Source organism: Struthio camelus, chromosome 5, assembly GCF_040807025.1.
Source record: "Struthio camelus isolate bStrCam1 chromosome 5, bStrCam1.hap1, whole genome shotgun sequence".
Classification (NCBI taxonomy): domain Eukaryota; kingdom Metazoa; phylum Chordata; class Aves; order Struthioniformes; family Struthionidae; genus Struthio; species Struthio camelus.
In genome coordinates this window covers 46583130-46595550 of record NC_090946.1, presented here as the reverse complement: position 1 = coordinate 46595550, position 12421 = coordinate 46583130, and the positions used below count along the sequence as shown (strand labels likewise).

The window sequence follows — 12421 nt, the reverse complement described above, 5'->3', positions numbered from 1 at the left end:
TGGCGGCCGTTGGCCGCTGCCGACGCCGCGCCAGCCCTCTCGCCAGGCGGCTGGCGGTCGAGCCCCGCGGGGAGCGGTCCGGGGGGGGCGCTGCCGGCCGTGCGGCCGGCGGCACCGGGCGGTTTTGCGGTCGGGCCGCGCTTCGGGGCGCCCAGCGATGCGGAGCGGGGGGTCCACGGCGCCGCCGGGCTGGGAAGCGGCCGCCAGGAAGCGGCGATGCGTCGAGCCGCGCGGTAGCGGCGCGGGCCGGGGGACGCGGGAGCCGGCGGCGGCGGCGGCGGGACGCGGCTGCCTGCCATGGCGAGCCGGGGCTCTGGCTCCTCGGAGCACTTGGAGCGGCTGCATGAGATCTTCCGGGGGCTGCACGGAGACTTGCGGGGCGTGCCGGAGCGGCTGCGCGGCAGCGCGGCCGGTGAGCGGGGCAGAGCGGCGGCCGTTACCCGCGGCCGGGGGGGAGGGGCTGGAGCGGCGCGCGCGGCCAACGGCCCCCGGGCGCGGCCGTGACGGGCCCGGCTGGGCTCCACCGGGCGGCAGGGCCTTGGCCGGCCCTCGGACACCTCCCCCGGCGAGGGGCCGTTCCCCTGGCTGTGGCGGGGTCTGGTCGCTGCGCCGTTCGTCGCTGCTTCCCTTCCTCCCTGCTCGGAGGCCCCTCTGCCGGGCCCTTGCCGGTGCTTCCCGGCCGGCCACCCCGCTGCATAGGTGGGGCCTGCTAACTAACAGGACAGCTGCAGGGAGCCTGGGTTGCTTTTCTGTAGATAAATCCATTTTTACAACCAGAGAACAGAGTCTCTCTAAAAGCCCTTATGGAGGGAAGGAGTTTGCTAGGACAGTTGCAGGAAGTTGGTGCATCACTTCGAGCTGACTTTCCTTCCCCGCGACTGTCCCTTGGTTTGCTTCCTGGGAGGTCATGCTGTCGTGGCTCTGTTAGGTCCGGCTTCTCTATGTCTTATTTTCCCATTACTGCTATTTTCTCATAGCTTTGCTGTGGAGTATTGGGCATAGTCATGTAAAGCCCCAGACATGGAAACAGCTGGGTGCTTGTGTCACTTTACCCCTGGGGAGCAGTTCCTCTTGCCTGGCAAATTGCAGCTCTGCAGCCAAGCGCTGCTGTGCTGCTGGGCGTTCAGCTTCAGTCTCAGCTCGGTGGAGAGGTGGTTACTTGGTGGCACTAGAACTTTACCTGGATTTGAAGTTTTAGCATATTTTCATGCTATTTGCAAGTGAACTGCCTGAATTGCATTTCTCTCATCAGTGTTGCTATCTTGTTTCAAGATTTCAGTTCAAAATCTCATCAGTTGAACTAGAAGCTGTTTTCAGCAGTACGTTTGTCTGAAACAGTTCATAGATTTATTTACCAGTGAAATTTTCTATTGTAAAAGACTGTTTTAAAAGTGTGGTCTGTGCCCTACTCACAGCCTAGAAAAACAATCTAATGTAAAGCAAACTAGACAAAGTTCTGCTAGGCACAAAATCTAATTGTTTAGGAATTCTTTGCTAAGTAATGGAGCTCATACTAGTGGTTAAAACACTCTCTGACAGAACACCTCTCTGTAAAGACTCTGTAGTGCCTTTCCAATTCAGTTCTTAATATTCGGTTGTGTTCTGAGAACTGGAAAGGGAAGTGATCTGGCAAGGAGAATTCTACCAGTGTGGCCGACTCTGGTTAAATACTTGCTTTAAAGGAGAAACGCGATACGTAATTGTCGTGAACTGCTGCAACCAGTTTCTTCTGAGTATGGGTGTTCTTTTGAATGAGTAGAGGTTATAAGCCATGCTCTGTGATAGTTTAGTCTTGTGATCCCCAGAATTCCTTAGTTCCATGTATTTAGGTATAAAATCACAAATCCTGGAAATAATTGGTTTGTTCAGAATCTACCACTCTGCGTGCTAGATAACACGTGCTATGAAAAGCTTAGTATTCCATTTCGTATCTGGCTCTGTATTTAATATTGAGTTAAATTCAGGGTCACAATCCTCATTATCAAGGTTCCAGAGAGTTTGGCACAAGAGGGACATTCAGAACTGCAAATTACAACTTTCAAAGCTGACTTAATTTCACTGCTGGTCAGCAAGAGTAAAAAACATACCCTCTCTTGGAGAATGGCCTGTGAATCTGGATATTGTTTGCATAAAATTTTTTGAAGATGGTTTTATGAGACAGCGACTGTCCCTGCTGCCTTGAAATGCAGGATCTGTCTCTTAATACCTGACTTTAAGGAAAAGAATGAGAAAATACTGTGCTTGCATCACTGTTTACTTGAAGGGCTCTGAGGGAATTGAGAATGTCACTAACATTACTTTGGGTTGAAAAGTTCCATAGAGCAAGAAGTACAACACTCTCTATTGTAATTTAATTTTATATTTATAATATTAAAATAATAGAAATTCCTTATAAGAGATCCTCACTTTCTTGTAGAAAGGAGAGTGATGAGTTTTTCAGTAAAGTAGAGCTTTGTCAAGACTATAATAGTCTTGAGCGGTAGATGTAAACAATATTTACAGGAAACAATTTTTGCAACGCTTGCAGATTTTTCAAAAGATTACAAATAATTACAAATTGATTATTTCAGACATGCTACAAAATTTTAGTATAATGATGTTATTCTTTAAATCTGTTACTGGAAAAAACAATAATACTCTGGAAAGTATTTCCAAGAGAGTTTAAGATATGTTAGGAATTTCTCTATCTGGTGAAGGCATGCTGCACTGCTGGTGTGCTTTGTCTGCTTCTAATACATATGGGGTGTGCATGTCTCTCTTTCTTGAGATATCTGATTCTGAGAACTTCAGGAGACAATAAAAGAAATTTTACACACTCCTTTTAAGATGTCCGGCACCTTCCCAAAACTCCAGGTAAGACAATCTTTAGTTCCTTGGTAGCCATCTTTGAGGGACGCAAATTTGGAAATGCTATTCCGTTCTGTACCGATAAGATAACGGAATCCTTGATCTGGAAACCTTTTCTCTTCCACGTTTATAAGAAAGCATTTCAGATAGCCTGGATCAGTTTAAAATATACGTTTCTCTAAAGAAATTCAGTTTTTTGTACTTACAAAAAACAGTACAGCTTAGGTGCGTCATGTAAATGAGAGGAGCTATATTATAATGTTTTGATCACTTCAAAACTTTCTCCTGTTCAGCTGTTGAAAGCTTAGTGCCTTAAAAAGCTGCTGTTCATGCAGGGGACTGTATTAACAAAAGTTATTATAAAGTCAGGTTTTTTTTGCTACAACAGTGTCTTCATAATGATGTCTAAACAGTTTAATCAAATTAGGTAAGTTTCACCAATGTGACTGCCTGCGTTTTTTACTACCCAAGGTTTCATTTAAGACTGAATTGCTCTCTCCTGAGAGAGAGATGAATTAGGCTATTGCACATTTATTAGATTTCTGATAGAATTTGGTTTAAATTTGCAGTATTTTAAGAGAGTCCTCTGGTGGTTGCCTTCTGTGCTTTTGCAAAAGCTTATAAAACATTTATTTTTGTTCCATTGAGATATGAGGTGTTTCAGAATTCTGCTTCCCTGATACTGCTTTTGTTGATCTTGGATATTAGAAAAGCATGATGGCTGATTCTGTTTTTTAACAGATGCAAAATATATATTTAAGATTTTGTTAAAAAATATAGCAGCACTGAAAGGCAATTCTTTGGTCTGCAAAGTGCTAGATACAAGGATGCCAGCACATCTTTGACTACCTAGTGACTATCTCAAACAATTAAAATGTATAGCTTTGTTGGCTAGGCCAAACAACTGATCTCATCTCAGAAGAGGGAAGCGTTTGTGCAGTAATTTGGGTACCTGGTCTGATATCTTGATAGCATCTTTAATGTTAAAGGTCTCTTATCCTGTTTACCACCTAACTTTATTAGATGACTACTGGAATGCAGAGTACTGTGTCTACTGGAAACTTCAGGGATCACTTGGAAACGTAGCTTGACTTCATGTTGTATCCAAATTCAAATTAAGTTTCAGCTTCCAATAATCTTGCAGAATTTATGCAAAAATAAGAAATATTTGAGATGTTTACCAACACATCCGCTTTGTTATTCTTTCATGTTAATTGTTTCTCAGTTCTGGGAGTAGAGTTTTGAGGATTAGGTCGGAAAAATATTTCAAGTTTGAATAATGACTTCTTTTGTCCAGCAAAGCTAGTGGCCAGCTAGGGTCATTGCCCCTGCTCCCAACCTATTCAAGTTATCATAAGAACAGACTGTTCCTGTTTGTGGTAAATTTTGTCATGGGGTCTCTGTAGTCAGCTTCCTTGCCCATAATGGATTGAATTCTGTTGTAATTTATTTCTAGTTTATCTAGCATACTTCTTTTTATTCAACAGAGGAGAGAAAAAAACTAGTTCGAGAATTTGATGAGAAACAGCGTGAAGCAAATGAAACGGTAAGTTTAAGCCTAGAATTGTGGCTTCTGTGACTGATTGACACATTGATGCCTTTAAAAGGGCAATACTTGCAGATTTTACTTTCATTGAGTACTTATGCTGGCAGGGAAATATTGTGGGTTTTTTTTTTTTTTGTTTGCTCTGTTGATCGGATTAATGCATCTGCTGGCCAAGACTGCTGTGTGTGTGTATATGCATACCCACACACATATGTACACACATGTATTTATTTGTTTATCTATTACTGATCAGTTTGGATATCGCTTCCCTCTGTTGCGTGAAGGAGAGTGATAGCGGTGCAGTTAAAATTGTTAGCAATTGTGGGGAGTACTGCCAAAAGCAGGTAGTGAATTTCTGTTTTGTCTTTTTTCTGCTGTCTTTATTTCATGGCAGTCTTAACCCATCTGATCTTTCTGTAATTATGTGATGGTTAAATGCAGGGTATGTGATGGTTAAATGCAGGGATCTTGTATATTTGAAAATTCTGTTGTATAGAGTACTAAGAAGATAAAGGCTTCATGGGCAGCAGGTGACATGCAACAATGCAAAAATACCAATTAATTGTCTTTTTAGGCAAGACATTATGGATTAAACTTCCCTTTCTTAATAATGAGCTATTTGTTAGCGGTATAATATACCTTTTAAATGGGGGGTGTTGTGTGTTTTGTTTGTTTTATTACAGCAGTTGCACCAGAAACTGCACCAGACTGAGGTGTATCTGTAGATTCTGATGATGTGTAGGGTGTAGAGGTCATATTGGGAGACAGCTTTAAGCATTCTGAATTTGTAGCAGCTGTCACCAAAAGTTTATGTGAAAATTCATGCATTGCAAAATCCCAGGGTTTGTAAATCCTAACTCCAGTAGTCAGGCTTGAAAGTTTGACTTACGAGTTTGGTGGCATGCCTATCTGTGCAACAGAGCTCTATTGCACAGGTATGATGGGAAGCTGATACTTGCACTCAACAACATGAAAGGGAAACATGAAAGGGAAAAGTGCAAATTTAGAAGTTAAAGTGATATTTCAAAAGATGTCAAGCATTAAGCTTGGCAGTGAACTTTTCTTTGAAGTGTTGCATAGTTTGTTATTTCCTGGCATAAGCTGTTGTTTAACAAAACTCAACGTGTGCTGCTGAGATAGGATATGACAATGTAAATCAAACTATGGATGGTGCCAATAACATGCTAAACTGCAAAATATTAAAGGACGGAATGAGAAGTTCAAACTTAGTATCTTAGAGGAAAATTCTTTAGGTCATTAAGATGTGATGCCAGAAATCATAAATCCTGGCATAAATTTATTCACGTAGGCTGAGTAACATTAAACAGAATGGTGTACTTGATACTAGATGAGGGATACATGGTTTGGGGTTAATTCTCCCTCTCCTACCTCCAGTTCCCATAAAAACATGTGAATTCCCTCATGTGCTGCTCAGTTTTGAGTATGGCTGTTGGTAAGAATAATGTGATACTTTAAAAAATAAACACATTTTCTTTCATTAAAGCTGCGGGAAATGGAGGAAGAATTGAAATATGCTCCTCTGCCTTTCCGCAACCAAATGATGAGCAAAATCCGGGCTTACAGAAGAGACCTCTCCATGTTCCAGAGAGAGATGAGAAGTACAGATTTGGGATTGGGCCCTGGAAGTCAAGGAGATATAAAATATGGAATCTTCTCCACAGAAAATGAACAGAGTGTGAGCATTAGATATAAATTGTATTTAAACTTCTGTGATTGTCTTTTAAAAAAAATCCAGATGTATTATTTCTAGTGGTTCTACTTTAATCCACTTAGTTTCTCTGCTTGCATAACTCCCTGTATGTGTCTCTGCATGTAAAATGAGTATCTGTCTCGGGGAGGAGAAGGAACACCTAGAACTTGTAAGAGAGCTTTTTTGTTTTAAGATAATGATTTATTATAATTAAAATAGTACTCCTTGGGTGTCATCTGTTTAATATCTTATAGGCCATATTTTTTAAAAACTGACTTTTAGAGACTAGTTGCAAGTACTGAAATGCTTTGTTTAATCATTCCCCTGTAGCACTGAAAGCACAGCAGCGATGCAGTTGACTGATGTAGTTTTCATCTCTAAAATTAGCCAAGTGTGTGACTCACATGCACCATGTCGGTTCTTTGGTAGAATTCTCTTTTAAGAATTCTCTTCTCTATCTTAGTTTAAATAATATAAAGAAAACCTAAGAAGTCATCTTCTAGCACTTTGTTCACTATGGATATGCTCGACAGTGCAAGAAATACACCAGTTTCTTTGCTTAGTACCAAATTTGCTTAGATATATCTGAGCTACTGAGGCTGAATTTGCTTGCCACCTTCAGAGAGAGGCAAGTGCTGTGATATATGAAGAGAGTTCATGGAGGTAGGGTTGCTTTATTTGTTCTTAAATATAGAGGCTTTGAGGGAGGCTCTTTCTTTAATAACTCATTCTACAGTAAGTAGGTACGTTTTGTCATTTGATTCCTCTTTTATAATACTTGAGAGCTGGATGATACATTAGACTTTCTGAGTTTAAGAAAATACTTTATTTTGAGCTTCCTTTTGGCTCCAAGGTCAGCAAACGTTTTTTATCCTTTAGCTGAAGCTACTGACATGAAAAGAGGATCTTTGTTACTTAGCAGTCCATCTGCTAGTGCTGTTTGTTCATAATATTTTTGACTGTGTAAACACTTAGTGATCTCCCCAGCAACCAATTGTTAATTCTCAAATGAGACTGAATTTAGATATGAATAAGTTAGCACCTTGAAAGCAAAGATAATATTTTCATGTAAATATCCTTTGATAGAAACAGAAATTACTGAGAGAAGGAGGAAAAAAAAAGTCAATTTTTGTAACTAAATGTGTTAATTCTTTAGCTGTGCAACCTTTTTCAAGATTGAATCATATTTGGTCATGATTTTATGATGTGAATGAGAACTATTTCAAAATTAACTGGGCTACACCTGTTATCCTAAGAAGTCTGTACAGCTAATATAAATGAATGTCTGACAGAATTACATCTTAACGCTTTAATGTGTCAGAAGCCTAATACAGCTCTATTTCTATGTTTAATAGTTAGGCACACCTTATTTTTCAGACTAATCTGCAGTCACAGAGGGTGCTGCTTCTCCAGGGCACAGACAGCCTAAACCGAGCCACTCAGAGCATTGAGCGCTCACACCGAATTGCTGCCGAGACGGATCAGATTGGTACTGATATAATTGAAGAACTTGGAGAGCAGCGAGAGCAGCTGGAACGCACCAAGAGCAGAGTAAGCAGAAAAACAGTGGGCGTTGTATTGGAACAAGCTGATGTTAGCTTAGTGGGAACTGTATGTCAGTAATTACTGTTGGAAACCTCCCTGGACATGATAATCCAGCTGATGTTTTTACAAACCAAATCCAGGCTGTCACATGTCTGTGCGGGGCTCATAAAAGGAGAATAAACGCTATGGAAGTGCCCAAAGCGTGATGGCCAAATGTCTGCTACAGTATCTGTGCGTGACTAGGTGCTTAGACCTATATACTGCTGCTATTTTTCTGTAGCTTGCAAAGGGACATCGCAAAACTGGCGCCTGAATATCAGCACTGTGAATTTTTCACCAATCTGCCCTAGTATAGCCAAGCTGCCTCTGTGGTATATAAGGAATACAATATGATAGTTCTCATACTTATGGTATGTCTCATAGGAAGAAATCCGTGAGCCAGCCATCCAGTAAAATGTATAAGAGCCTGGGTTCGGTGAGGAAAAGAAGAGGAATGCAGAGCAGTACACTGATAAGGGAGGGGGAACATGTGTTTTGCTTATCCCAATGTAGTTTGAATTCTCCTAGTAACAAGTACTTGCCACTAAGAAGACTGCGGAACTGAACTAGCTATTTTGATTTTTTTGAACCCAGTTCTAGTGATTCCCAAAAATACAAATGCTGATATTATTCTTATTGTGGCTATTTAAGCTTGATGAAAGAAGCTAAACTAGTTGTTAGCTGACTTTTTAAACTGATTGATTAGAGACTTAGTAGGTCGCTTACACTCTCGAGGACAGTAGAGAAAGTGGCTCAACAGTGAATAGCTTAAAACTGTAATGGCGTAAATTGCTTCAAATTATCTGACAGTCTGATGTCAAATTATGACGTCAAATTATATTTCTTTTGAGCAAACTATTGTCGGAGAGGTGAGTTGCTCTGAAATGATTAATTCACAGATTTTTGTGTTGAATGAGCTCACTGAATGAGAAAAGATGTTTTCTAGTGCTTAGATCTCACACCAAGGAAGATCCGTGTTCAAGAAAGAACCTATGTTCATGGGTATTTCCATTATCAGCAACAAAGTTTCACTTGGTTAAATTAGAGCACTGACTGATGAAGGCAAGAATTCTTGAGAGATTTACCCCTGAAAGCGTACGACAAAGCTGGACTAGTATTTATGGTGAAGTACAAAAGGGAGCAGAGTCCAGCTCAGTCTTGCTTGACTTTGTTGGCTTCCTAGAATCATTAAGAGTCTAAACCATTAACATCAGAAGCAATAGCAGCTGGCTGCTGGTTGGCAATCATGACCATTACTTGTTTGTGATGTTAGGACTGAATAGCTCAATTACCTTGACGGTATTTTACCTTTTTTGTTCTGTTCAGTGACATAGGATGCACGTTATTAATCCTTGATCCTCTGTGACACTGCAACTGTTTAAATAAAAAACAGGTCAACTTACTGCTAACACAACTTTAGGTATAATCTACTCAGTCACAATTAAGAATTCTTTAGAAATGTCACGAGGTCCTGTTCACCACACATAGCTATGAAGATATTTTTGCTAAAGAGAGTATCTAAATGTACCTTATTTGTTAATTTAGAATGGTTTAAAGTATACAGATTTTGTTTTCCCCACAACAGGATATAAATGAGAGCACTTCTAGTATATAAGAAAGAACCTGAGCCTTTTGGAGACTTGGTGGTAACTGTAGTTTAGTATTGCGTTTGACAAGTTGTCCCTAAAATACAATTTCTTCAGTGATGAAACGAGAGTAAGTACACAGAAGAATGTGATCTCTTATGTAACAAGAAACCATTCCAAAAGCACCTCTTCAAAATAGAACAGTAATTTGATCTAATCAAAAAATGCTAGAGTATTGCCCAGCACATAAAGAGTAATAGTAGTGGTTTAGATTTGGAAGGCTGTTGGTAAGTTCCTCTGAATGTTGGTGTCAGGCAGGATGCCTGCTCCTCATCCTCCTGATCTGCTCCTTACCTTTTAGATGAGTGACTTGCAGGGGGACATGGAGTGAGACGAGTAAGCGCATGCTGCCAAAACAGAAAGCATACCCCTTTCTTCGGGAGTTATCTATACTCATTGCCACAAAGCCTGAAGCTTCTTCGTTTAAGTAATTTTTCACTTTTAGTTAGAATTTGATTTGCCCTACTCCCAAATTTGGGTTGGAATGTAGGAAGGGAAATGTCTCAAGATTTGTAGGTGTATTTTTTGTCAATTTTTTGTTATCAAAAAAGTACTATAGTTCTTCAAATATATCAGTCTATCCACAGATTATTTATGCAGCTGTGCTTTTTATAATAAGCATTGTAGACATTGTATTGCTAAAATTGTTTTAAAATGCACACACCCCAACTAGAAACAGACTTTCTTGCTGATTCTTTCATAGCAAAGATCCAAAATCCAGCATGCTTTAAGTGGAAGTGGTAGTTTTCTTCTGAACTTGGTCCAGTGCATCTCAATGAAACATAAATGTACCTACAGGGTCAGTCTTGCAGTTGAGGGTAGTAGCTTAAACCAGAAGGGGAATTTTGCAAGCAGGGATCTTGTGTGCTGTAATGGTAAATAACCTGACTTGCCTTTTACTTATCTTGAAGCTTTGAAAGTGGCCTGGCCAGGTCTTACAAGGAGAGCTTCAGTGACCATACATCATGAGTCCCTAGTCTGTGTGAGACAACAGCTTTTTTTCAGTTGTCCATGACTTCCCTTAATTACTTCTTTCTTAATAGCTGACTGATAAATACTTAACAATTCATTTCTGAGCACTACAAAGCTGAAATGCATTAGTTATTAACAGTTTGGAGCTGAAATCTAATGACTCGCTTAGACCTACCAGTGCAAAATGGTTCTTTTCTAGAAACTTAGTAGCATTTCAAACAGTTCTAGAAGTGCACTAGGGAAGAACATGCCGACACCATTTTTTTTCCTCGTATTGACAACTTGAATAATGAAATGAATGAAATGAAATTTAATAAAAGGAGCTAATACCAACTTTCCAATATTGTTAGGTTAGCTAAGGGGACAGGAAGTTTTCCTAAATTGCATACAGTCTTTGTATGTACCGACAGGAAAGTGTATCGGGACATCTTATTTCTTTCTTAATAAGACGGCAGCTCTGCAGCTGTATTGTACCTGGAGGGCAGTAATGTTGTCTCTGGATTTTGAGAATATATGGCTAGCCTTGAATCTGTTATTAATTGCAACATATCAATATCAACTGCCTGCTGGTGCACCTTTACAGAGTTGGTGTATACTTGCTTAACTGGTAAATAACTTTCATTTCTTCTTAGTTGGTGAATACAAGTGAAAACTTAAGCAAGAGTCGTAAGATTCTGCGTACCATGTCCAGGAGGTGAGTAATATGACTGACTTGTACAAGAGCAGTACTCAGCAGGTTGTATAATTGCCTACTAGTTTAAGGCAAGAACAAAGCAGTACAGTGTCAGCTGGAACTACAGGGAGGCTTCAGAGAATGTGTGAACAGAGTTGCATGCAAGTGCATAGATGGTAATTCATGTTTTGTCTGCTCGAGTAACTGCTTAATGGAGTACATGATAGTTGAACACTACTGAATTTGTGCTGCTCATTTAGGATAATATGTCTTTAACCATTGTGCATGATAAATTGTCAGGGGAGGGATTTGGATATAAGCAGGTTACAGTGAATTGCTAATATATCGTGACTTCTCATGAAATGCTTTGTTGTTAAGGTCAGAAGTTGTTGTTCCACAAACCACTGTAGCATTAAGTGATTTCAATGTCTGATGACACAGACAAATCCGGTAAGCCCATAGTAACACCCTAGAGTAGCGAGACTGTCATACCAGAAACTCAGCCTGACCACGTACTGTTTTGATGACTAGGCCTTGGCTGCTTAAGTGTCTCTACAGTTTCTTAGCTCTTGTGCTTTCATTATCCTTATAAACCAGTACATGGAGAAGCGTGTCTTAAGTATGTACTTTTATCCTAACAACCTTTCCTCTATACCTGTTGTTAAGAGAAGTTATGATAATTGTGGAATTTTTCAATAGGAAAAGTACATTCTTATTTAGAGGTTTTATAGTTTTACTTCAGCTCCTACAGTTTCAAGTAAAAGCACCACAATGTGGGTTTTAACACATCCAGCTCCTATAGAAGAGTTCAACTGATATTCCCCTTTTTGCTTAATTCAGTTAATAGGCACATGTAAAGCAGTTTGATCTACCTTCTTTGTACTTAGTGGGGGGGGGGGGAGGCGGGTAGAACTACTGCTATTGAAGTAGAATATTTAAGCAGAATTTCCAGGAATACAGTAGAAAAAACACTGAGCTTGTCCCTTCCTGCTTGTTAACAGCTATTCAGACAGTGCCTTCTGCTCTTAAGGTATAAAGATGGTGATCAATTTTTTTTTTTTTTAAACTCTAGAGTAACCACAAATAAGTTGTTGCTGTCAGTCATCATCATCCTGGAACTAGCCATCCTGGGAGGTGTGGTCTACTACAAATTCTTTCGCAGCAGATGAATTTTTCATGACTGAGATGAGTTTTTCTCCTGCTGAGGAACTGAACGGGGTATCTGTTCCTTTTGACTGTTTAAGGATTGAACTGTCTCATGCAACAGCATGTTCAACTGAAACTGTACTAACCCTAGAAAGGCACAGAATGGGAGTAAAAGGAAAATGCACAGACAGAGTTGAACTACTGGTAAGATTAATAAGAAGGTAATAAATGTTTTATTGTCTCAGTTTGTATATACCTAACTAAATGAATAAAACTTGGTATATAGTACAGTAGCC

General features: G+C 40.2%; 1 protein-coding gene across 1 annotated transcript; it reads left to right on the top strand.

The window, feature by feature from the left end:
* Window positions 1-167: 167 nt before the first annotated feature.
* Window positions 168-12418, top strand: VTI1B (vesicle transport through interaction with t-SNAREs 1B). The gene is made up of 6 exons (XM_068946222.1): window positions 168-412; window positions 4335-4393; window positions 5898-6089; window positions 7482-7655; window positions 10939-11000; window positions 12052-12418. The coding sequence occupies exons 1-6, from the start codon at window positions 298-300 to the stop codon at window positions 12146-12148; spliced, it is 699 nt and encodes a 232-aa protein (XP_068802323.1). The 5' UTR covers window positions 168-297; the 3' UTR covers window positions 12149-12418.
* The last annotated feature ends 3 nt before the right edge of the window (window positions 12419-12421 follow it).